This window comes from Armigeres subalbatus, chromosome 1, assembly GCF_024139115.2.
Source record: "Armigeres subalbatus isolate Guangzhou_Male chromosome 1, GZ_Asu_2, whole genome shotgun sequence".
Taxonomy (NCBI): domain Eukaryota; kingdom Metazoa; phylum Arthropoda; class Insecta; order Diptera; family Culicidae; genus Armigeres; species Armigeres subalbatus.
Window position 1 is genome coordinate 258,933,126 of NC_085139.1, and position 27,873 is coordinate 258,960,998.

Consider the following 27,873-nt stretch of genomic DNA (forward strand, 5'->3'; position numbering starts at 1 on the left):
TTACTTTTTCTTTCAACCTTATATGACTTTTTTCAATCATTCTTTTATACGCATGGATCACAAAATACATGAATCAATCGTGCTAAACATACTCCATCGGATTCTAAAGAGGCAGTAGAGCAAACGATAGGAATCCTCAGCGCAGGTCATCAATGAGAATAATAGAATAATGATACTAAGAGCTCTATCACGCAATATACTGTAACTTGACATGAAACATTATTTCAAGAGAAAATTTAATCTTTGAAGTTAATCTATATCGCATGATAAGGCACGTAGTCTGAATACCCTATAAGAGATGATAAACATTAACGAACCTATCTTAAAATGATCTGCCGGTACTTTCATGTCATGCATAACTTTTAATACAAAACTTCAACTAATTTAAATAGGTAGTATTACTCTGCAATATTTTCAAAACTTTTGCCTGTTATGCAAATTATGCAATGGTTAACTGTAAAAAAAACTTAATTTATCTTTATCTTATCAACGTGTTACGTGATAAAGTTCAAATGCGACTGTTGTAGGTAGGTATACGATTACTTTTAAAATAAGATGAACCTGGTTTAGTTTTTTGGCATTTCTCATGAACAAAGTCATAATTTCATCATGGTAGATACCTATATAAAAATACAATAAATTTGAAAGCTATTAATAGAAATAGTTCAAGCGTAACGAAATCGCTAATGTGATTGACACGAAAGCACCGGCGGTGGATATCTTTGTAGAATATTTAAGACCATTACCTTAGATGCTGAAATTTAAACAAAATTATGAAATACACATAAAACATTCGAAGACATACAATTTTCAAATAAATATGTTCCAGGACATGAAATCGTCACATTGTTTCATAACGTTGCGGTTATCGCGTCAATCTAGTCCGCTGTAATTCTATGCGTATGTGTACGTTCAGAGTTATTAAACATCCAGAAAAAAATAAATAACTTTCTCATTGCCGTTACGAGCATATCTATACGGCAGCAAACTAGGTCTTTACCATCTCTTTCCCAGACATTCAGCATTGAAAATTCCCTATTTACGAGCTAACCAAAATGTGTCACCCTAGAAACTTCAAACCTTCAAGCGTCTGCGGATTTCCTCGGCCAACGTTTCCACCGGAACCTCATCCTCTTTTCGGGTGGAGATTTCCCTTAGTTTTACAACACCTCGCGACAATTCTCCGTCCCCAAGTACAACGGCGTACGGAATCTGATTTTCCTCGCAGTATTGCAACTGTGCCAAGAGCTTCGGATTCTCCTTGTAAGGATGTTCCGCCTGCAAATAATAATTCCAAAGATTAGTTCGCATAATTAAATTTCAATTGCCTCGACTGTTACCTTGATGCCGGCATCCCACAGCTTGTTTAGTACTTCCATTCGCTTTAAATGCAGACCCTTGTGCGCCGAAGCCACATAAACCTGGATCTCGGTCGTCCGAATCTTCTGCTGCGATTTGGCTTCCAAGATCGAAAAGATCCGCTCCACGCCAATCGAAACACCCACACAAGGAACTTGTTTTCGCTTCGGGTTGAACATTCCAACCAGATTGTCGTACCGTCCGCCTCCTGCCACCGAACCAACGCTCACATCCTCCTCCTTGTGCTTCCCCTTCTTACCGTTTTCCAACGGTAAGGGTTCTGCCTTCAAAACCGCCTCATAAATAACTCCCGTGTAGTAATCCAGCCCACGGGCCAAGCTCAAATCGAATACGATCTTATCCTTCAGCCCGAAAATTTCACAATACTGTAACAAAAGGCGCATATCCTTGATGCCCTCTATTGCTGATTTGATATTTTTTAGTTTCTCGTCTGCCGCCAATTTGTCAACCAGCTCCACACCACCGTTCAGCCGCACGTACTCCCCAATCCTGTCGGCAATCTCCCCATCGAGACCCTTCTCGTCAATCATCTCCTTGCGAACCTCCTCCCAAGGGGTCTTGTCCAGCTTATCCACCGACGAGCAAATCGTTCGGAACTTATCCTCCGCCACTCCGCAAGCCTCAAACATTCCGTCCAGCAGCTTTCGGTGGTTCAGCTTGACCACAAACTCCCCAATGTCCAACTCGGTCAAAATCTCCGTCACCACCTTCACACACTCCGCATCCGGCAGCATCGGATCGTACGTTCCGGCAATGTCGAAATCGCACTGATAGAACTCCCTGTACCGACCCCTGGTCATGGCGGGATTATCTCTCCGGTAGACCTTCGCAATGTGATACCGCCGGATGTTAAACACATTCCCCATGCCGACGAATCTGGCGAACGGTACCGTCAGATCGTATCGCAGCGCCAGAATCTCGCCGCCTTGATCCTTCAGGTCGTAGATCAGTTTGCTGTCCTCGCCGTACTTGCCCGTCAGCACCTCCTTCAGCTCGAACACCGGCGTGTCGATCGTTTCGGCTCCGTGCTTCTTGAAGACGGTTGCCACCCGCTCGAGGATGTTCTGCCGGAGGGCCATCGCTTCCGGACCATAGTCGCGGGTACCTTTCGGCGTTTTCAGGGTTATATTTTTGTTGCCCCGCTCCGGTTCATCCTGTATTTTGGCCTTGAGGGCCAACAGCTTGGCCACCTCCTCATCGATCTGAAATAGGAGAGAAAAATTTATATTGTGAATACGAATTATTCAAAAACATTGTCGAACAGAACGCGAACCTGTGTAATTTGGTGATAGGTTTTGTCGTTAGGATTAAGTTGAAAGTGGGCTGAGGCATTGGTTGAACAGAAGCGACAGTTCACGTGTTCGTGGGAACTGATTCGGCTACCTACGACGAACGATGAGTAGGTGGCATGATCGAGCCTTCCTGCAAAAGTTGCAGTTATGGTAGGCGATCTATGAAGTACGGTTAATAAGGTGGAACCTCCTCGACGCAATTGGCTTAGCATGGTTCCTTACTACCGCGTTGTTATTCGAAAATATTAGTTTTTATCCTTTGGTGCTGCCTGAGCCGCTACCCAAAGCTTAAAATATCACGATCGTTCCAACGAGTTTACTTTTTGTGTAATAAACCGTGTTTCGTGTCTCCAGAATCGCATCTCACTGCAGTTATGAAAGCGTGGGAAGATTTCGGCCAAAGATGTGTGCATGTTGAGGCAAGCAATAGAAGAGAAAGAAAACAAAATTAACATTAATCAAGCTAACACGACTAACAACATGCAAAAGAAACAATTACCGTGGAAGCACCATATTTGACGCAGGTCCAAACTTGGCGCACTTTCATATCAAATGATTCAAAAAACCTATTTTCGCCAAAAATATATCAACGAATAAAGCTAGATGGCTTTATTTGCTCTTCTTCTTTGTATATATGGAATAAAAAGCGTTTTCTTGATACAAAATCAACGTACCCGAATAAAATAAGTGGAAGTTATACGCATAATGCGTCAAATTTTCGCTTTCTTAGCCACAATGCTAAGGATCAAACAAAATTTTTTTCGCGCAAAATGACTTTTGTGAGAATTTTTGACCCCTACCTACAAACAGCTGAGCATTATGAGTTAGATTTCACTTTTAAGTTGAACATTGTAACATTTGAACGCATTTTTCAACCCAAAATGTTCTGCGTCAAATTAGGCTCCCAATCCATTGCGATGTTCCTAATTAATCTTAGCAGACGAATAGACAAGGCAGTGCTTATAAACCTCAATAATACTATTAGGAAAAGCACTATGTATTCATTTAGTTTTAACTAACTCTCTACTACTTACAATATTAGTTAACATTATTCCACTAAGTGTCCAGCCCATAATAGTATGACTTATGATGTCTTCGATTTTGATGCGTTTTTTGACGCATTTCTTACACGGTATGTGGTTATTATGCAGTTTTTCTATGCTGGTTTTGAAATTCTTGCGAGAAAATAATATTATATAATAAATTAGTATCCTATAATTTAATTTACTTTCTTTGTACGAAATTCTGACAAGTCAAAAAAAAAGCAAATTTTCAATTCATTTCTGCCGCTATCCAAACTGCTAGTCGGGCAACCCTAAATATGAATGATTAATTATTTTAGAGCGTCTTAGGGGAAATGCTAAAAGGTTAACCCTGAATATGAAATTAAACAAAAATATGACTGGCTTTCTTATATAAGCTTCAGTGTGTGTAAATAGTTTATTGAAAAAATGTATATAGATGGTCAGCTCACATTTTTTGAGATATATCTGTCGGTCACGTAACATTTACATAATGGTAGCTTCAATGTGGTTCTAAAAGGGTTCATATACAGGTTGCGTTTTCTGTATCCTCCTTATTTTATAGATTCAAAATTGCAGATTACCAAAGAAAGTGAAGTACAACAAATTCAACAGATCATGGTAGGCTGGTTAGGAAATGAAATGTCAAATTTAATTCTCCCGTGATTCACGGGCCGTGAATATATGCTTTGACATGATTTTTACACCTAATTGAGAAGCATTTTGATTGATGTGCAGGGTACATGAAACTAACAAAACATTTACGTGGCTATGTAGCATATAACTTGCAGAACAACTGAATAAAAATAAACAAAATGCCGCTGTATTTAATAAATTAACTTGTTATTTTATATCGTACAAAGTTCTATTACACTGTCATTATATAATAAAAAAAGGATTGAGTTTTAACATAGTTTCAAAGTGCGTCAAATTAGGAACAACTTTGCGTCAAATAAGGAACACGGTAAAATTAGTGCGTCAAGTTGGGCACCTCGAGTACCATATAAAAACAGATTAAAAAACTAAGAAATAAACTTATATTTCGAGGTTTCATTATTTGTACACATTCTATAATAGTAGAAAGCTCGTTATGCAGAATATTAGGCGAATCCATTTAGAAATTGTTTTTGAAGAGTTACCACCAATCTAAAACACAGTTACCGCCAATTTCAAAACAACTGCAAAACCAAAACACGCCGACCCGATACACGATCCAGTCAACGATATCACCGAGCCACACGGAGACCAAACATCAACAATCGATAATTATCATTATCGAATCAAAACATACAACATACATTTCACCATCTATAAATATCAGCAGCCATCGGAATGCGCACGTTTAGTTTGCAATTAGCTTAGGACTTAGATAGTCAGTTTATGACTAGCTTAGGATTAGGACAGTAGGATTAATGAGTGAATAAAGTTATTTTTTAAAAATAGATTTAGGATAGTAATTCGTTTAACTGGCGCCCGAATAGGGACCAGCGCGAGTAATTTATTGTGTCGCGAGTGATAAAACATCGGGAACAATTTAAACTTCGACTTGACCGCCGCATCAGCAGCAGCCGTGAGGAAAGGCCCCCTAGTCACCAGAGGAAAAACGGGATTTTGCCGCCTACACTGGGAGAGTTGGAGACTCGTGTCTGGTCTCTACCTGGAAGGAATCCAACCGATACAGGATAAGGATCCGAAGGAAAGTCAAAATATTCTCTGAAAAAGGATAGAATATTTGCGCTCTCGGCGAAACAGCATAGAGAGCTATGCTTAAGTTTGTTTTGTAAGTATTACTAATAAAAAATTCTAATTTCAGCAAGGAAAGAAAATAAAAGTGAAAAAGTGTTTTATCAATTACTTGAAGTGTATTATCAAATAAATTAAATCAATCAAAGTTTTATTGAAGTGTTTGCGTTATCTTTTATCTAAAAAGCCCCAAATTATTTTTAAATAACATAGTAAATTCCAAATGGCTGAACTAACCGCAATCCTAACCAGACTTTCGGCTATCGAAACTGCATTGGCAACACCAAGTGCCCCTGATTATTCGGATCCTCCACTATATTTGGTGGATCAAAATAATCAACCCGTCGATCCAGAGGCGATAGAAGACATTTCTGATTTGGTGAAAGCATTGCCCGTATTTACCGGAGAACCAAGTGAACTTCACACTTGGATCGATGATGCGGAAAAATTAGTCAATTTATATAAACCAAAATCAAATAGTTCAATAGATAAATTCAACAAATTTCACATAGTCTGTAGGACTATTAGGAGAAAAATAAGAGGAGAGGCCAATGATGCCTTGGTTGCCTCTAATGTAAATTTGAATTGGCTCATGATAAAGAGCACTCTTTTAACCTATTACGGAGAAAAGCGTGACTTAAATACTTTAGATTGCCAACTGATGAGTATTCAGCAAAAAGGCAAAGATTTGGAAAAATATTATAAAGAAATTAGTTCAATACTTTCACACATAGCAAATCACATTAAAAATGATAGGCGCTATAATCACCCTGAAGCATCCAAAGCAATCATAGAGATGTATAATGAAAAGGCCCTCGATGCCTTCATTAGAGGATTGGATGGCGATGTAGGAAAATTTCTGAAAAACTACAGAGCAGAATCCTTAGCGCAAGCTTATGGATATTGCATGTGTTTTGTTAATACTGAATATCGCAAAAACTATTTCAAACAAAAAACAGACACCCCTGCTTTCACACAACAACCTCCAAAGTTTCCACCTCAAGTTCCACCGAGAATGCATCCACAAGTACTACCGAAGATACCTCCACCATATGTCTATATGAAGCAGCCTATGAATCCGTATGCCCAAAAATATCAACCTCTACCACAATACTTTCAACCACAACCACAATTTCAAAGAAACCCCACAAGAGTACCTTTCCAACAATTCCCTCAACAGGTAACACCTTATACTATATCTAGAGTTCCGCCACCATTACACAAGACACAATCATATCCCCAAACCAAACCACAGCAACCAATAAATCCGTTTCAGCAAAAACCGGAACCTATGGACGTGGACCAGTCAATGAGAACACAACAAGTGAATTATGCAAACAGACCCCCAGTTCCTAATAGGAATCCTAAACAATATAACATCCAAACGATGGATTATACGGACATGAATCAATATTTTGAAGCAGTACCAAATCTTTCAGAAGAATCTTGGGCAGATGGAGAATCTTTTGAAAGATACGAAAATAAAATTGAATACCAGGATAATTATGAAGAATCTTCCCAAGAAGACGAAGCCGAGTTAAATTTTTTAGAGTAAATTCCGCGTTACCATATTTTTTATTTTATGGTAATTGCGAAAAGCCATTAAAAATGTTAGTCGATACTGGATCGAATAAGAATTTTATTCATCCAAAATTTGCTAAAATTTCACACACAGTTAATAATCCATTTTATGTTTCTTCAATTGGAGGAAGCTTTAGAACTGAAAAAATCTCACAAGCAAAACTTTTAAACCTTACTCTGAAGTAAATGTTAAATTGTATCATATGGACAAGCTAAAATCCTTTGATGCAATAATTGGCCATGATACACTTAAAGAAATGGAAGCAATAATTGACACAAAAATAATGTATTGAAAATTAATAATAATTCTATTCCTTTACTAGCACACAAATTACAGGAAGTTAACCAAATCCAAATACGAGATGACCATCTGGAGTAAACCAAAAAGAAGGAGTTACTCAAATTATTAACCCAATTTCAGGATCTTTTTCAACCGGTAGATGGTAAGTTATCATTTACATCGAGGATCAAAGCAGAAATAAGGACTCATGATGACAGTCCTATTTACTCCAAATCTTATCCATACCCACATAGCTTAAAATCCGAAGTTGAAAGTCAAATCAATAAACTTCTAGAAGATGGAATAATTCGTCCATCTAGATCTCCCTATAATTCACCAATTTGGGTTGTTCCAAAAAAATCGGATGCTTCGAACACAAAAAAATACAGATTAGTGATTGATTATAGGAAACTAAACACAAAAACAATAAGCGATCGTTATCCTATTCCGGATACTTCATCAGTACTTGCGAATTTAGGAAAAAATAAATATTTTTCAACTATTGACCTAGCTTCCGGATTTCACCAGGTACTCATGTCTGAAAAAAGACATTGAAAAGACAGCGTTTTCAGTGAATAATGGAAAATACGAGTTTGTTCGTATGCCATTCGGTTTGAAGAATGCTCCTAGTATTTTTCAAAGAGTAATGGATGATGTTCTAAGGGAACATATTGGGAAAATTTGTTTTGTTTATATTGATGATATCATCATTGTAGGTAAAACATTTGAAGAGCATCTGGAAAATATTAAAATCATTTTCGAAATTTTGAGAAAAGCAAATTTCCGAGTTCAACCAGACAAATGTGAATTTGTCAAATCTGAAGTAGAATTCCTCGTAACTAAAAATGGTTTAATGCCGAATTCAAAAAAAGTTGATGCCATAAAAAAATATCCAGAGCCTACTAACTTGAAAGAACTTAGAATGTTTATGGATTATCGGGATATTATAGACGTTTTGTTAAAAATTATGCAAATGTAGCAAAACCCTTAACCAAATTTCTAAAAGGTGATAAAGGACACAAACAAGTTTCAAAGACTGAATCTAGAAACTTTAAAATTTCATTGGATAATGACGGAAAAAAGGCGTTCAAATTATTAAAAGACATACTATCTTCAGAAGATGTATTGGCTTTTCCCGATTTCAAAAAACCTTTTCTTCTAACTACTGATGCTTCAAATAAAGCCATAGGCGCAGTACTATCACAAAACTAGTACAGAGGGAAATTACGCTACCAATGAGAAAGAAATGCTTGCCATTGTTTGGGCATTACACACATTGCGAAATTTTATATATGGTCATAAAATTATCATTTATACTGACCATCAACCCCTAACATTTGCCATCTCTCCAAAAAATAACAATTCAAAGTTAAAAAGATGGAAAGCATTCATAGAAGAACACGATCATGAAATTCATTATAAGCCTGGTAAAGCAAATGTTGTGGCTGATGCTTTATCAAGAGTTCAAATAAATTCCATGACCGCAACCCAGCACTCCGCTGAAGATGATGACAATTCCTTTATTCCATCTACGGAAGCTCCCATAAATGTCTTCAAAAATCAATTATTTTTTAAAATTGGAGCAAGATCTAGTTACGGCCTTGTAGTTCCATTTGATAACTATAAAAGACACATTTTCATTGAGCCTAGATTTTCAAGAGATTATTTGAAGGAACAATTAAAGAAATTTTTAAATCCTAATGTAATTAACGGAATATTTACTGATGAACCAATAATGGCTACTATTCAAGAAATTTATAAAGATACATTCAATCCAAGAATTATAAAAGCAAGATTTTCCCAAATTAAAGTGCAAGATTTAAATAACAGGGAAAAACAATTAGAAGAAATAAAAAAAATTCATCTATTTGCACATAGAAATGCTCAAGAAAATTCAGAACAATTATTGAAAACTTTTTATTTTCCAAAAATGGGTAAAATAACTGCAGAATTTGTGAAAACCTGTGAGATTTGCAAAACTGAAAAATATCAAAGAAATCCTCAAAAATTTATACCATTTAAAACACCAATTCCAAATCAACCCTGTGAAATAGTTCATGTAGACATATTTATATATGATCAGGATAATCTGTTTCTTACATCAATTGATAAATTCTCTAAATACTTAAAATATAGAGCAATAGAAAGCAAATCACTTTTAGATGTTGAAGATGCTCTATTAGATCTCATGCACGAATGGAATATACCTAAAATAATCATTATGGATAATGAAAGTTCATTTAACTCAAATGTTATTGAACAACGGTTGAGAAATTTAAATATCAACATTTATAAAACTCCTATCAACAGATCTGAGACCAATGGACAAATCGAGCGTTGTCATTCTACTCTACGTGAAATTGCCAGATGTATAAAAAAGGAAACACCAGCAATAGATGTACCGCATTTAATAAGATTGGCTGTTCATAAATACAACAATACTATTCACAGTTTTGTTAAAAACACCCCACACAATATTTATATAGGTGAAACAAATAAAAACTTAAGCACACAAGAAATAGATAGAAGAAAAGCTAAAAGCCATGAAAAAATTATAAACCAATATAATAAAAAGAATGAGAGCATACAAGATAAAAGTTATCCAAGTTTTGAACCAGGATCTTATGCTTTTGAAAAATCTAAAGAAATTTCAAAACGAAAAAGTAAATATAAAAAAATACAAATTCAAGAAGATTTTGATACATATATTATAGATAGTAACAATCGAAAAATACATAAAATGAATATAAGAAAATTATAATGTTTTATCTTTTATCTTTACTTTTAGGGCTGTTCTTTTATGCGTGCCATACATTCTGGTGGAATCAACATTCAAAATCCATGATCTCAATAACAATCCTTTGGCGATAATACCGATAGGAAAGGCAAAACTACAATTAGGATTTGTTAGAATAGTTCAACCAATTAATTTCACAATATTTGAGGAAATAATTGAAGACTTCGATGAAATAATAAAAACAAATAAGTTGAATGGAAAATTATATCAAATACTAAAGAAAAAACACTCACTTTTGTATAACACATATTATAAATTGAAACCAACCATTCATCGGCAGAAGCGTTGGAACACCATTGGAACTGTTTGGAAGTGGATAGCTGGTTCTCCGGATGCAGACGATTTGAAAATAATAAATTATACTATGAATAATTTGATTAACCAAAACAATCGACAAGTTTTTGTCAATAACGCCATGGATATGAGAATACAACAAATTAGTAAAACAACAAACGACCTCCTCAATCTGGATTTTCAAGCAAAACAACAACACGAAATAGATATCAATATTTTAGCTACTATACTTAATATGGATACAGTTCAACATCAATTAGAAATTTTGGAAGATGCAATTCTACTCGCAAAGCATGGTATTCCCAGCAGCAGAATCCTATCAATGACAGATTATGTAAAGATGAAACCATTCCTAGATCAACAGCATGTCTATGCTACAACATTTGAAGGTCTTTTATCAAAATCATCTACTCAAGTAACAATGAACGATACACATATAATGTACATAATAAAAATACCTCAATTATCATCGGAATTATATGAATACGAATTCATTGACTCTTTAATACAAAATGAAAAAAGAGTACATCTAAACTCGAATTATATCCTTTCTAATACAACAGCCATATATGAAGTCGATAATGAATGCATAAAGGACGACACTTTCTACATTTGTGACACCAAGATGCTAAAAACTCCAAACTTATGCATCACCAATTTAATCAGGATACAATATGCCAACTGCACGTTTGAAAAAACTTACGCAACAGGAATCATCAAACGAATAGATGAAGCAACAATTTTACTCAACAATGTAAACATAAGTTTTAAATCAAATTGCAGCAATAATACACAAAATTTGAAAGGATCTTTTCTAATCCAATTCGAGGTCTGTAAACTATACTTGGACAACAACATATTCACAAATTTCATAATCAAACTTGATAGTAAAAGCTTCAGGCCAACCACAGGATTATCAGTAATGGAAGATTACGTTATCGATATTCCATCCCCAGAATATTTGGCAAATCTTACACTTAATCACAGAGGTATTTTGGAAAACGTGTATCTGCAAAACAAATCATTACAATGGCATTTTCATTTTCTTCAAACCATCAGTGCTTCAACTATACTTCTCATAGTAATAACAGTAACTGTATTCATTATCAAGAAATTTTCATCAAGGAAAATAAACATTGAAATAAAGGCCCCTGAACAACCTGAAGCAACAGCACCTAAACTACCAGAAATTCAAGCATCACCATTCCCAGATGTTTCATCAGAACGATTCATCGAAATTCAACAATTTCTCAACATGCCAACACAGGAACGTTCCATTAAACTTTGAGGACAAAGTATTTTTAAGAAGGGAGGAGTTACCACCAATCTAAAACACAGTTACCGCCAATTTCAAAACAACTGCAAAACCAAAACACGCCGACCCGATACACGATCCAGTCAACGATATCACCGAGCCACACGGAGACCAAACATCAACAATCGATAATTATCATTATCGAATCAAAACATACAACATACATTTCACCATCTATAAATATCAGCAGCCATCGGAATGCGCACGTTTAGTTTGCAATTAGCTTAGGACTTAGATAGTTAGTTTATGATTAGCTTAGGATTAGGACAGTAGGATTAATAAGTGAATAAAGTTATTTTTTAAAAATAGATTTAGGATAGTAATTCGTTTAACTGAAGTAATGATTCTTTTTAAAATGTTCTTAACTGCGTCAAATATGGTGCCTCCACGGTAATAGTTAAAATTTACTCAAGGGATTTGCGGGTTCCTTCAATTTCCTGGAAAAGGCGTCCAACATAGCTCTGGCCCTCACAGGTTCCAAAACTCATGCTTTCACGTGGCTGCCGATACCAATTGATTGCCACCGCCCGTTAAGGATTTACGTACTTAACTATTGTCCATTTGACATTAACTTAAAAGTGAAAGAGGTGCGACCTACACGCAAAACTTAAAGTATGCTCTTTTGGGGAGAATGAGTAGTCCCAAAAGGAGTTAAATTTAATGCATAAATCAGGATTGCTTGATAAGGGACATAACGGATGCGAATTGAGGCATGACTCAATTTGACACAAAAGCGTAGACATATGCTCAAACGTGATTGCCGTTTCACCAAGCTCAGCTTGGAGATGCTTCGCACGGCGGCCTCCCATATTCCGCCCATGGCCATGTGTGGCGCCGATGGCGGGTCGAAAATCCAGTTGATACCCAAATTTCCAAAATAGCGATGGCAGTTGCTGGAGAAATGAATCTGTTCGAAAAATTCACGCAACTTTACGGTCAGCATCAACAAAATTGTTCGACCGAATCTCAACAGGATAACTATGGCGTGAGATGAAACGTTTCAAAGAGTCAACGAACGTGTCAGCTGAAAGGTCGCTTTCCACTTCTAAGTGCACAGCACGAGAGGCACAAAACACACCAGGATGTACCCTTTTTACAAGGGAGAATGCATTGACGCACAATCCAGCGCACGTGCGTAGCTTAGTAGTTGCCAAGCTACCACGAGGAAGTGCACTGGAGAGTCGGACTCACCAGTGAAGGTAATACCGGCTAAACTCCCTTGGGCTCCACCCATCATTTCCCTCAGAAACTGCCCCCCAGCATTACATCTGGGGGATGGGCAGTACTTAATGTACTCGCTCATTCACGCTCACACAGGCACTCATCCCGTATGCTCTCTCTAACACCCTCTGATACACCCTGACACTCTTTCTGACGCACCATATGAGTTTTACTTGGATGCTCATTGCTCATTCTTTATGCACCATGTGACACTAACTAACTTGGATGCTCATTCTGCCACCTGATTATACTCTCCTGTGCCATACCTCGAGGCATGTGTCGATAGCGATAAGTATCAACAGCTCTACGATACCACCCTTCTACCTCGGCATGTGCAGTCCATACTCACACCTATGCGCGCACTCTTCTGTCATGGTTGAAGTGGCGACTGCGATTGCCACCCGCTGCGACACTCTTATCTCGACATGTACAAACCTCTCATTCACTTCCCCACGCTCAGCCTAACCAATCACAAGTTAGTGATGCTTGTCGACTGCTGCTCGGCGCGCCATATTCTCTGCAAGCTGCAGGCAATCTGATTGGTTGCAGTCGAAACTGCGTTCCACTTCTCCACCGCTTGGTACATCCTCTGGATAAGAATATCCGGGATTGTGTCCCGACCGCAAACGTCTAGCATAGCCCTTTTTTCGACGTCGAATCCAGGGCATACGAACAGTATGTGCTCTGCAGTTTCATCAACAACAAACGTTACGTCAATCCATGACTCGACCCCGTTCCTTCTGAACGTGCTAGCGGAACCATCATTGACTAGTACTGCGTCGAGCTTTGCTAGCTTCTCTAAAAACGCTTGACTCCTTCGATTGGTGCAGCGGCTGCCCTACTCCACTGCCCAAGCGTTAAAATCTCCTGCTATGACGACCGGCTTACAACCCACTAGGTCAGACGATAGCCTATCGATCATCTGGTTGAACTGTTGTAATGGCCACCTTGGTGGGGCATAGCAGCTACAATAGAACACGCCATTGATCTTAGCTATCGCGACACCCCCAGCAGAGGAGTGTACCACCTCTTGGATCAGGTACCGTCCCGTCGTTCAAATAGCCGCCATCCTAGACCCGTCCGCCACCCAATTGCCGTTATCGACAGGGACGTTGTACGGGTCAGTCAGGAGGGCGACATCGGTCCTCGACTTCGAGACCGACTGCCACAGCAGCTGCTGGGCAGTTGCACAGTGGTTAGGATTCGGCTGTGTTACTTGCACGACTTCTCCTTGTTTGTCCACCCATAACGTGGTTACTGGCTTGCTTTTTGCTGGCGATGAGGCACTTTGGTGCCTTATTGCATTCCTGCGCCGTGTGCCCTTCCTCACCACAACGACGACACAGGTTGCTACAGATTGTTCGTAATCCTAATGATGATTTAAAACTAGTATGGTCACTACAATAATAACTAATTAACAAAACAGTAAAGTCACAACGAAAAATAAAATTGTCATGGGACTAAAATACACTTATCTAGCATATGCGCGTCAGCTACTACGACGAAAAACATTTACAAAACTACGGCGAAGCGCATCTCTTGTCAAGTGGTAGTCAAATACTGATGCCACCCTATTAAAAACTCTCTGTAGCCCGTTCAGTGCGTTGCCCAAACCATAGTTGGTGCGGCGAAGGGGAAGTCTCAACATTATGCTATTCCGCAATGGCCGATGTTGCACATTAATGTTAATTTGTTGCAGAATGTCTGGACAATCGATTCTTCCTTGTATAATATCACCGACGGTCAGTGCTCTGCTTAAGTCCCTACGGATACGCAACGGAAGAAGGTCGATCAGCTGGCAGCGGTCCTCGTAACTAGGGAGGCGAAATGGATCTCTCCATGGTAGTTTGCGCAATGCAAAACGAACAAAGCGGCGTTGTATTGATTCGATGCGCTCCGATCCGTTGTTGTAGTAAGGACACCAGACCGCCGAGCAGTATTCCAACGTCAACCGGACGAGAGAGCAGTAGAGTGCCTTCAAGCAATGTACGTCGGTGAAATTTTTCGCCACCCTGAACACAAAGCCAAGCGTTCTGGCCGCTTTATCGACGACAAAGGATATGTGCTGGGTAAATGTAAGTTGCGAATCCAGAAGAACTCCCAAATCTTTCACGCAATGCACTCGGTTGATGGTCGTGTCGAGAAGAGAGTAACTAAACCGGATCGGCTCCTTCTTTCGTGAAAAAGTAATTACCGAACATTTCGCCGGATTGACAAGTCGGTTCAGAGTACACCAGTTGGCAAACACGGTGATCTGGTTTTGGAGGGATTGGCAATCGGCTATAGAGCAGATGCGAAGAAATATCTTCAGATCGTCCGCAAAGGATAGCCGTGGTCCGTCGATTACATGGTGAACATCGTTGAAGTAAAGCAGGAAAATTAATGGCCCCAAGTGGCTGCCCTGCGGTATACCAGACGAAGCGCGGAAACTATCTGAGCGACAATCGCGTCCGGTCAGATATGATCGAAACCAATCGAGAAGATTTCCACCGACTCCAAGTCTGTCAAGCTTGGCGATTGCAATTTTATGGTTCAGCTTATCGAATGCTGCAGAAAGATCCGTGTAAATCACGTCCGTTTGAGTGCGTGCAATCATGCTATCCGTGACGTACGACGTTAGGCACAACAAGTTAGTAGTTGTTGAACGGCCAGCTGTAAAACCATGTTGGTCAGCGCAAAGATATTGTTTGCAGTGGGCATTCAGCGGGTCAATGACAACCAGTTCAAAAAGCTTCGCTATTGCACTAAGCGATGTGATACCCCGATAATTGTTCACATCACGCTTGCTCCCCTTTTTGTAGACCGGAAACATATCTGCAGTCTTCCAACAAGATGGGAATGTGCCGCTGGATAGAGAGAGTTGGTATAACAGGAGAAGGGGTACAAGCAGACAGGTAATATTCTTTTTGAGAATCATCGATGGAACACCGTCAGGACCAGGCTTAGATGATGTCTTAAGCTTAGACATCGCTCTTGGAATGGCATCGACATTCACCTCGATATCACCGAGCGATTGATTCGCTAATGGGACGTTGCTGGCAGCGGTGGTCACGACATCAACAGGTAGTTGTTTGTCTTCAAACACACTGGCGAATTTAGCTGAGAACAGGTTGCATATACCTTGTTGGGTGCTTGCAGATTCACTATTGAATACCATGGACGATGGAAATCCTGTCTCTTTGCGCTGTTCATTTACGCAGCTCCAAAAGGACTTTGGGTGAGATCTTTGTCGTCTCTGTATGCCTCTTTGGTAGCGTAGGAAATGACTTATATTCGTTGTTGAGTCTGACATAGTGGAATTTGAGTGGCAACGTACGGTGTTTCGTGTAACTTCTGAGTGCAGCTTTCTTGCACCTTTTCAGCGACCGGAGAGCATTCGTCATCCACGGGATCCGAGAGTCTGATCGAACGGACTTTTTTGGGACATGCCTGTCGATGATGTGAGAAAAAGTTAACCACCACTCGGATCTCATAGTTGTAGGATTTGTGCCCCAAATCTAAGCACCGATAGCACCTGTCCACTGAAGGCGGCTGCTCGAGTTTGATTATTTGGCATACAGACCAGCCGATCTTCAACTTCCCTCGCTCCATTACCTTTTTGGCTTCCGCAGCCTGTCGGCCTTCTCTCTTCCCACCACCCGCCTGATAAACGCATCCTGTTCTTGTCTTGCGACTCGAACAGCCTGGCGGAGCATCCGAAGGTTCTGTTTTAGTTCCTTACTGATGTTCTGCCTTGCGCTCGCGAACTCGATGATATCATCGAGTTGCTCGGCGACCACCTGCATCCCAGGTAGCTATACCCCATCATTGCTGGAGAAACTTTGGTGCTGCCTCCATCACTCCGCTCTTCGCTTCGCTGGGAGACCTTGCCAAACTTCCTTTGGCAAAGGGGTTCACCACCTCCATGCCTAACGCATCGTCAAAAGAAAAATATTTGGATTCACTCATTTTAATTTGTTCCTCCTGGTGGCTGCTGTCGAATCTTACTGGAGTAGTCGCCTTTTATGATCCCCTAAAGGCCATGTAAGGGTTGACACTTACGTGTTCAGAGTCAGATCAGCGCAAGTCAGGAAAGGGCATCTAAGCTTACTCCTACCCAGCAGGCAAAGCTTGGTGGCAGAATTAGACAGCGTGCTACAATGGCCACCACAGGTTTAGGGGACGGAAGACAGCCTAGCCGGTTCTATACTATTCCCCAGAAAACCGTTCCCCAGAAAACCATACCCCAGAATTCCATTCCCCAGAATGTACCATTCCCCAGAAAACCAACCGCCAGAATGTACCATTCCCCAGAAAACCAATCCCCAGAATGTACCGTTCCCCAGAAAACAGAATACATAGATGAAAATGATTTAATTTTCTTGTTTTCTTACAAACATCATCGCAAGACCATACAAAAATTATTTATTGTGATGAGTTGGATGTGTAAGGCCCACTGTGGTAATTGTTGGAAGCTATTAGTTTCAAATACAATGTGCCTTTTGGCATAATGACCATAAGGTGCCCGCCAGAGTAAACGCGATGTGCGATGCGACGTGACGCGGCTCACGCAAAGGAATAACATTTTTATCAATGAAATGTCAAACTGCACTGTCGTGTCACGTCGTATCACGTGGTCACGTCTATTCTGGCTTCAACACAAACAAAAAACACGCCTTTTGATTGAGGAAACCAATAGGGATCCACGCATTTGCCCGGAATAAGGCAATTAAGTCGATGATTCCTTCTTTTAAAGCGCGCATTTTCCCTGAATAGGGCAAATGAGTCTATTTTTTGTGCCACGCACGCGTTTGTCCAAAATAAGGCACACGAATAGAAAAATGAGTGATTAATTAATTATGATTAATTATTTTAGAAAAATGAGTAAATAAATTCCTTCTTGAAAAGCACGACTTTGCCCGCAATAAGGCTACAAAGCAAGACCATGCTGAGGGTGGCTGGGTTCGATTCCCGGTGCCGGCTAAGCAATTTTCGGATTGGAAATTGTCTCGACTTCCCTGAGCATAAAAGTATCACCGTATGGTTTTCTGGGGAATGTTATAGAATCGCCTAGCCATTATCCCACTCGCCGTTTCAAGTCAGTGTCACCCGGCTCTACTAAGAGAGTAGAATGTCAGACTGCCAGCCCTCGCTTTCACAATATTACGATATTCAAGACAAGGTCCGTTAACACGCGGCCAGAATGCCATAATCAGTATCTCACTGGTATTGATGCTGATGTGCCAATTAGCACTCCCTGGGCTCCTGTGCGCTTTGAGTGGCACTCGGTTGCTTTGATAGGGCCTGCGGACGCAAGCAGCTTTTTGTAGAGGTTTAACAGAGCCCACTCCCAAGTCTCACCACGTCCTAGGCAGGCCCCCTAACTCGCAGAGGCCGTGGGGAGGGGTCGTGAAGCCCTTGGACATAGTCCCTGCTGCCCTTAACTCCCATACTCTGCTTCGCTTGACGACAACGACACGGTGGATTGCTTTTTGCTGCTCCAAGACACGGTGCACCCATACACCTTGAAGACGAACCCGCTTACCAAATTTCGGTCCTGAAGGTCGGCCGCCTAATCGGCGTCAGCAAAGTCGACGAGAGCTTCTGCTTCGCTGTTCCTCTGGTATTCGAGACGAAGGGTTTTTGTCCCGCTCAAGTTTCGCACCACTCGCTTCATGGCGTTCCAATGCACGGTCGACGAATCTTGCTGGAACCGCCCGAGGTACCCAACAGAGTAACACACATCTGGCCTGACACAAAGCATATCAACGTCCCATCGCTACCGTTGTAGTCGATCCGCATGTCGAGAAATGACGGCGTTGATGAAACTCAAGTTTATTCCCGCAATTAGGAGACCATCGACGTACGACGCCATCACGGTATCTGACGTACAGCTCAGCTTCTCGATCTGGCCGGTGAACTTCTAATTCCAACATCGCGGCGATTGTTTCAGCTCGTACAGCGACTTCTGCAGACCTGTGCGCCGCCGCGCCACGCCGCCGCCGCCGACACTTTTTCGCATACGCCGACGCCGGTCAAGTTGTCGGCGGCGCGCCATACGCCGGTTGCCTCCACGCCGCCGAATTTCGTATTTCACGCCGATGACTGGCCAACACAAAAATCACAATATGCAGTGCTTTTGCATCTGCAAAACCAAGGCAACCTATCAGGCATTAATTAAATAGCTATTATAACTTTAGCAGATTTGTTTACTATCTCTGTCACTTTTACCCGCATTGGCATGTTAAATGTTAGGTCATCTTCTTGGCTACAGACCTACAAATCAACGAGTGTAGCGATGAACTTCTAATCTCATATGTAACTTCATGTGGAATAACCTCATTCTGGTCGCATTGGGTGGTTCATCATCTTTTTGAAGGTTTGAATTTTACACATCTTAATTGGTCTAGTGCTTATATTCGTGGCCACAAGTCAACACTATGAATGTTGGATTTGGATTCCCAGTCTGGTAGAATTTTTCCAAACTTCCCTGGGCATGGAGTATCATTGTGATAGCTTCGTGATATACGAATGCAAAAGCTACAGCACGATGGGGCATGTGACCCACCAAATTGAACATTTCCTTCACTCCTCCTTGTACTTAAATTGCCAGAAACGTTCTGAAAAAAAAACTGGTTTCGATTTATATTGATAAAAAGGTTCAAAGAAAGTTCTTGGTTTTCCTGAAATAATTTCCGAAGTAAGTCCTGGCGGAAGTTCTGAAGAAATACATGAAGAAAATTCTTATGGTCTAATGGTCTTCATGAGCGTTATAAAACTAAAAATGGTACTTAGGAAGTGTATCGGTTTTAGCCATCAATCCCTGAAAAGCTGTTTTGTTTTCGAAGTTATGGGAGAAATTGGCCAAATCTGGTACAGTTACCTATGTATTTATGCAGTTATCCACCATCCTGGCTTGAGTCTTGCTCTGCATACGGTTCCAACAAATAGTACAGTCGAATTTAATCACCATTCTGCTTTCAATGCACTGCTGTATGAAGAGCGAAATCGGAAGTGGCAGACCCGTAAGCAGAGACACTTTCGCGAAGTCCGCGGGATACAGAGAATCTCCTTCCAACAGTATAATCCAACAGACTAGTAAATAAATTCGCAATCCTTTTTGAGCTTTCCGAGAGATAGCTTCTTTATCTAAATCCATTACAACTGAGGGGAAGTGTACCCATCTACATAGGTAGCATATTTTAAAAATGTTTCAAAAAGAATTTCTGAAGAAATTCCTGATGGATTTGTCAAAATTAATCTCAGAAGAAATTTTGAACGAATTTCCAGAAGAATTCTTCAAGAAATTTGCTAGGGTCCTGAGCAATTCCCGACGGAAATTTCAAAGAAAAACCTGGTTTCATTTGTGTAAGTATTTTAAGGAGAGGTAATTCCCGATCGAATTTCTGAAGGTTTACTAGAATGAGTTTCTTGATGACTTACCGAAATGATTTCTAAATATAGGGAATTATTTGAGGTATTTACGAAAAAAAATCCTTTGAAATTTTCAAAGGAACTCCTGCAGTAAATTCCCAAGGAATTCTTGAGAAAATCCAAATATAGACCGTTCCGATAATTTAAAAAAACCTTTTGGTTTATTGAATAATTAAAAAAATTTCAAATAATTTACTGTTTTATGGTTACATATAGCCTGACATTCTATTTAATTTCATACAGCATCGAGTTTTCCAGAATGTTCTAAATTCTATAAGTTCTATAATTTTTCTTTCGCAGTGTTTCGAGGATTTTGCACAAAGTGTTTTTCTGCTATTATTTTTTTGTTATTTTTCGAAATTTTTTCAATTACCTAAAAAATTGAAATTATTTTCCAAACAGATCTCGTCATTAATGCGATAGACATTATTAAGCGTCTGTATTGAAAATTATATTATAAGTTCTTTTCTAGGTAATTTACCAAAAAACACGTTCCAAAAATAACCCATTCTGTGCAAAAAAAAATTTTGGTCGAAAATCAAAGCTTCATATTTTCCTAATTTTAAGCAAAAAAATCGGAACTTATACATCACGTGAAAGAGTAGGATGTAATTTATAGGAGGTATCGACATTTTCATTGAATAACAAACGGTATTTCAATTGGTGACTTTTTCTTAGTGTATTTATAATTATCGGAACGGTTTATATCCGCAATTTCTAGAGTCAAAATTGAGTTTGTTTTACTGCTGTCCGGAATTTCTGAGAAATTCTTGGAGAAATATAGAAATTTTTATTTATATTCCAATAGCTACTTGTTTGGAAAATCCATTAAAAATTCCTTTGTAAGTTTCATTCAGAATTCCTTCGGATATTCCTTCAGAAATTCATTTTAGAGATCCCTCCAGGAATTTCTTTGAAAATCTCTTTGGAAAAGCCACCAGGAATTAATTTGGACATTCATCCAAAGATTCCTTCAGAAAACCCTCCGGAAAGCACTTGTATTTATTTTTCCAATACAATTTCCTTAGGAATTGTTTTCAGTGAACCATCCAAAATTCCTGCAGGAATAATTCCGGAACGAATTCTAATTTGAAGCAATTTTTAAAGAAATTTTCGAAAAAAAAGGTATTTGAGTGTTAAACTTATTTTCAATTAAAAAACTCAATTTAAAAAATAGGAATTTATAATCGAAATTTCCGAAGATTTCCCAAAAGAATTTCAGAAGATATTCCCGAAAGAAGAATTCTTAAAGGAAATTTTCTAAGATCTACATTCTGCAGGAATTTCTGGAAGAGTTGCTAAAGAAATTTCCGGAGGAATGTCCGAAGGAATTTCTATAAGAATTTCGGAAAGAATTCCTGGAGAAAGTTCCAAATAAATTCCAGAGAAACATTTCGAAAAAATACCAAAAATAACTTTTTAGAGTTACCGAATAAATTCTTAGAGGAATTACTGGAAGAATTTTTGTTAGAAATTCCCGAAGGAATTTAAAATAAATCCTAAATCAAATTCCGAAGGTTTTCTTCTAAAGGGATTTCCGAATGTATCCCTAAAACAGTGTTCGTAGGTATTCCTGTAGAAATTCTTGGAAGATTTTTCATGGGTATTTTCTAAAGAATTCTTGAAGGAATTTTCAAAGGAATTCCTAAACAAGTTTTCGAATTCCCAATTCCCAAAGGCTCCGTGAAAGAATTTCCGAAGCAATCCCTAAACTAATTTCTAAGGAAATTCCTGAAGGAACTTTTGGAGAAATTTCGAAACGAATTTCCGAAGAAATACCCAAATAAATTTTCAAGGGATTTCTTGGAAGGAAGTTCTGAAGGAATTCATGAGGGAAATTCTAAATCAATTCTTAGAATTTCTTTTTTAAATTTTCTGAGGAATATCTTGATGAATTTCCAAACGAATTTTTGGATTTATAATCGAATTACTTTCCAATGAACTTATGTGCTGTGATGCGTCAATTTCCTAGTGAAGGATGTAATGTAAACTTTTGCTGTGGAAATACCAGCTATATCTATTAGGATGTTCACACCATCAGTCTGTCTGTAGCTAGCAATTGAACAAAACAATCTTAAATTCATAAAAAGCATCATATGCCTTGCAGCGTAATTTGAGAATGGGTCATCGCTCTCACCGGCAGCTTGGAGGTCGTAGAGCAAAATCGTTCAAAAAGGTCTCTTATATTTTAGTCTTATTCTTATTGTTGGCCTCATATACATTCACTCCATTTTACAAGCATTCTAAGTAGTTGAAACAGTGACTCATTCTCACCCCCATTTGTCCCATTGTCACCCCCGACGACGGTATGCTCAAAGTTCTTCACGCCGATTCACGCCGCCGCCGCCGCCGGATATTGCTTACGGCGTGACGCCGCCGACGCCGCCGCCGCCGGTGTAAAAATGGCCTTACGCCGCCGCCGTTCACAAATACTTCGGCGCACAGGTCTACTGGACTGCCGTTATACGCATATCTGTCCCATGTATATAGGAAATCCCAGCAAACATGGGACAAATATGCGTATGACGGCAGTGCAGCTTGCACACCGTCTCTGGTGCTGCCGTTATACCGTCCGGGGCACTGATGTTGTTCCCGAAGGGAATCCAAAATTTCTGAAGCAGCACACTTTTTTGTGGCGATGCTCAAAACTGTAATTATTTATTTTACTCAATACAAATTTACAGCTTAATCTTATCAATGACTTACAAGTAGTGGTTTCCTTCTACCCACTAGGTTCGACTATACTTCCAGGTGTCAACTATAGGTTCACCTACCCTACTTGGATCTCGCGAATTTGGTCGGACAGTTGCTGTTCAAATGGTTTATAAATAAGCTATGTTTTTCATTGCATTTCGTTTTAGGGCTTACTTACGATTTACTCAACCGTTACAGCGATTCTACGGCGGTTTTCCAAAAATTTCCTAAGGTCGCACTCTCCAATAATCACCGAATCTACAGGTAAGTATTTACAATATCAATATTCATTCTTTCTAATCATATTCTTCTATTTTTACAGGTCCTACTCACTTGGTTCTTTCGATACCACTAACCGACGATTTATCCGGATTATTTTGTAGTATTTTTCACTACCAAGCTCACAAATTCAATTTTGGAATAAAACTTAATTATCACCGAACTAAACACTCTCGACTTTACTTTTCGATCGCAAAATCTTTATTTACCTTTTCTGCCCTTGTTTGCGTCTTTTCTCTCTACTACTTCTACATCCTACACTCACTCTCCCTCTATCTACCACTACTATTGCGCGCAAGCTGTCATGTTGCAGCTATGTTGCGCGTTAGGCCTGTTCACCGCTAGACCTGTTCAATGCGGCGTCGCAACAGATGTAGATGGTTTCTTTCAGCTCGCCGTGAAGGAAAGTGGTTTTCACGTCCATTTGGTGGAAAATGAAGCCCTCCTGAACGCCTACCGACAGGATTATTCTGATCGTCGCTGGTTTGGCCACCGGAACATACGTTTCTTCATAGTCCAGTCCCGATCTCTGCAGGAAACCCTTCGCGACGAGTAGAGCCTTGCTTTGCACGGCACGTTCGCTCTCGTCCTCCTTGATCCAAAAGAACGACTTGGTTTTCAACGGCTTCACGTTGGCAGGACATGGCATCAGGTTCTACACCTGGTTCTTCTCCATGGACTGCAGTTTGTCCTGAATGGCTTTTAGCCACTCGTCACGATCGTCTTGGTCCAAGACTTCCTAGTAGCTTTCAGGAACATCTAGTGTGGGGGGAGAAATGCGGAAGAGGTTGCTCGGAAACCTGTAAAATAATCAAGACCCGGTAGCATGCGCTCCCTTTCACTGCGCCTCGACAACTCGCCCTGGGCATCGCGTCTTTCTGTTGACGTCTTCATCGTTGTCCGAATTTTCTTCATCTCCGACAGGCTCTGGTGTCGCCGGCTCGCCAGTCACCTCTCAATCTTCCCCCTCTTTCTCGTACGATGGTAGCACTACTGACGGTTTCTCATCTCTGCTTTCAGAAGCGAACATCACGAGCAATCACCACCTTTCTGCTTTTCTTGCTCCAGAGGCGGTATCCATTGGGAGTGTAGCCGATCATGACAACCTCCTAACAATTGGCATCCAACTTTTTGCGAAGTTGGCCGGAGAACAACGTATATGCCTTGCATTCAAACACGCGTAGCTTCAACAGATCACGGCTTGGATCCAATCCAATATTAAGCCGGTGTGGTACCCTCCGACAAAGCTGCTGATGGGCTGCGGTTAATCAAATACACCACTGTCAGGGCTGCTTCACACCACATTCGGGCTTATTCTACGAGTGGAGTGACGTGAGATTGCTCGAATGACGTGAGAAGAGTCGTATAGCCCCATTTGAATAACATGGTCACCTCACGTGAGAATTGCTAAAATCGACTCACCTCACGTCACTCGACTCGTAGAATAAGCCCAATTGACTTCGGCAGCAAATAATCTGACAGCAAGGTCCGCGATGTACAGCACCTTTTGCATATTCAAGAGTACGCCGTGGTTGCTGTAACCATTTATCTCGCCCTCTTCCTTCGCCACCAGATCCGCTCCATCCTTTGTCACTTTTATGATCATCGGGCACGCCAGTCTTTCGACCGGATGGAAAAACGTTTTCTCGTTCACCAAATGGTCACTTGCGCCCGAATCCAGCTTGAAATGGATGACGTCACCGTTTGACTTGGAAGGCTGGTCACTGTTTACCATAGAACTCAACCCTTTCTGGCTCATGGCAGTATGCACTTACTTGTCCTTCTTCATGTGGCCGATTTGGCCGCACTTGCCTTTGAATTTGTCACCACGCTTGTAACGCTGATGGCCCGCAAACGCCGCCGGCCTGTCGTCGACGGTCTCGTCCATGCGTTCCGCACGTTTTTGCTCTTCCGCGAGCAACCGTTGCTTGACCAAATCCAAATTGAGGTCCTCTTCCTTAATGTTTTCCTGCGCGGACTGCGGACAGCTGGGACACGAGATCTCCTTCCTCAAGCTTCGCACCGGCCGTTTTGAGTTGTCTTACCAAATCGTCGATCGCCAAAAGGTGAGACCGCATCCGTAGGCGACCAAGCTGTTTCCGCAGGAGCGTTCGACTGGCCACAGACTTCTTTGCGAAAACGTCGCTCAAGCTTGACCACATATCCTTCGCGCTGCCTTTGTCCCGGGTGACTCCCAGAACCTCATCCGCCAAGAATCCAACGCGTCATGCTTTTTGCTTTTCGGTCTTCATTGTCGAACTTCACCTCGTCCTCTTCCTCTTCTGGCAAATCTTCCGTCAGGGTCCGCAGCACGACAGCCGAATCCAGGAACATCTTCACCCGAAAACTCCAGTTTTCAAAACCAGGTACACCGGAATACTGGGGAATTCCGTGCGCAGTTTCCTTCGGGGTGCCCATAACCTCTTGTAGATATGACTTGTAGCAGAGAAACACGGATTTAACACGGTTAAGCCCCAAACGCAATATAACGGAACGGCGACGGAAACGGCAAATTTGACAGAAAATATATGGGCTAACTGTCAAATTTTCCGTTTCCGTCGCCGTTCCGTTGTATTGCGTTTGGGGCTTTAGAATTAGGTTTATTAGGAATGATACAAAACTGAATTAGCATGGGTGAAAATTTTCCTTTTTATACCCTTTGGTTGTTTATTTGCTGCTATCCGGCTTTCCATGATCGCCATAATGGCGGATGCTAAAAAGTTTGACATTAGCTGCTTCCCGACACTGAACTGAAATTTTAGACTGAGCAAACGTTGATTTTCTTCGTCACTAATGACTAGGAGAATTCCAACCATGTGTAATTTAAACCAAATTAAGATCTAAATTCGACGTTTAATCGAAATTAATTGAACCGTTTGTTTGAGAAACTGCATATGTAACATTTTTGGCAAAATGAGATTTTTATATATTCTGAATCCTTGTCCAAATATACGTATTCTGGCAAAAAATACGAAAAAAATTTTTTTGTTCAGGAATGTATGATTTTTTTTTTCGTTTGTTTGAGAAACTACATATGTCCACGTACTTTGAAGAGTAATTGTAGAGTACTGCTTACATTTTTTGCACTGAAAGTGCCCCAGGGTGTTGAGTTTTTCCAAAAACTATTGATCTGTATCGAAGAAATCGAAAGATTCGGTGCAAGTTTGTTGAAAAACAGTTTTTTGTTGTTTTCTCGAAATATTGTAAAATGGACTTATGCAGTTTTTCAAACAAATGATTCAATTGTAATCTAGTTTAATTTGAATTCTTACCAAATAGCACAGCCTAATCAGAATCTAAATATAATCCAAATTGAAGAATGTTCATTCATTCCTATTTTATTTCAGACCGGATGATTTTTTTTAAGTGACCTCAAATAAATTCCAATGGAATTCAACTGCATTGCATTCTAAATGCCACCGTAATTCAATATTGTTTCGACAATTTTGTAATTATTATTGAACCTCTTTCACCCAACTCATCATTAAAACAATTTATTGTCTGCATCGATCTTTTTAAGAAATCTTTTCGTAAGTGTCATTTCCTGTCAAACAATGATAGACCAAATGTTATACCGAATTTCATAATATATTGTTAGATTCTCAAATTTGTGGCTGTGCTAAAAACAGATGCGATCGCCTCTATTGCGCAAGTATCGATAAAAAAAAGTTATAATTTCGTAACATAGACCGCAAAACAGTCATGTACATTCTTTACGAAACTCGAAGTGACGACAATGGCCAAATTAATACTCTACAAATTGATCGATAGAAGGGGTTTCGCATTGCGAAGTGCTGAGGCAACAATTTATTTCGCTCTGTAGCTCACGAGCACAGCGGAACACTTTTTACCCTTTTACCACTTCCCATGCAGGCAACAGTCATAGAAAAATGGTTCAATGAACAAGCGCTGCAGATCACGAAAGTATGCCAGCACAACCTATTTCTTATGGTGAATAAAAGCGAAAAGTGAAGGTGAACGGGTCTGGATCCAGATCCGAGATGATGCCCCTTTGCCTCACTCAGCTGATGCAGTTGCACCAGATCAGATTCAATGAAAGGTTGGCGATAGCCTACGAGTAATGACTCCACGTTGTCAAACCGGGGGCACGGCACCCTTGATTCTCCCTCTTTCCGCCAATAACCGGATCGCTCCACGAGCAGGGCGAAGTGGATTCGCCTTCAAAAGAACTAACCTTGGATTTTTCTGCTTTGGCTGCCTTCAGTTGCCGAACCACATCACCCTGGGCAGTAATGCTAGCCAGTAAACTTTCACGATCGGTCATCACTAGTTTCTGTACTTCCGAATTTCACTTGTTTCACCCGAAAATCACTAATCTGAAGTCAGAAATAGTATAGAAAAACTACTGAAATACTTCATCTACAACCTCCGACATGTGTTCGCCACGGTGTAAACAGAAGTGGTCGTCGAGTGTGGTGACACAAGCAGATGGACCTCAACCAACAGAGCACTCAGTTTTGGGCTTCTGACAGCAGAAAGGAACGTTTTTTAATACATTCATGGCGATTCGGCCCTGCATAATTCCTTCAAAATGCAATCTG

The 27,873-nt window shown here is 40.2% G+C and overlaps 1 protein-coding gene across 2 annotated transcripts; it reads right to left on the bottom strand.

Annotated features, from left to right (window-relative positions):
• LOC134206986 (histidine--tRNA ligase, cytoplasmic) lies at nt 1–27,761 on the bottom strand. 2 transcript variants are annotated; one of them, XM_062682727.1, is made up of 4 exons: nt 27,507–27,757; nt 2,654–3,038; nt 1,341–2,582; nt 1–1,278 (listed from the first exon to the last, which is right to left on the bottom strand). In XM_062682727.1, exons 2-4 carry the CDS (start codon nt 2,882–2,884, stop codon nt 1,075–1,077), a joined length of 1,677 nt encoding a protein of 558 aa, XP_062538711.1. In that variant the 5' UTR covers nt 2,885–3,038; nt 27,507–27,757; the 3' UTR covers nt 1–1,074. The 2 variants fall into 2 exon arrangements, with proteins under 2 accessions (XP_062538711.1, XP_062538712.1); XM_062682728.1 differs by lacking the exon at nt 2,654–3,038 and having other exon boundaries at nt 27,507–27,761.
• Between the last annotated feature and the right edge of the window lie 112 nt (nt 27,762–27,873).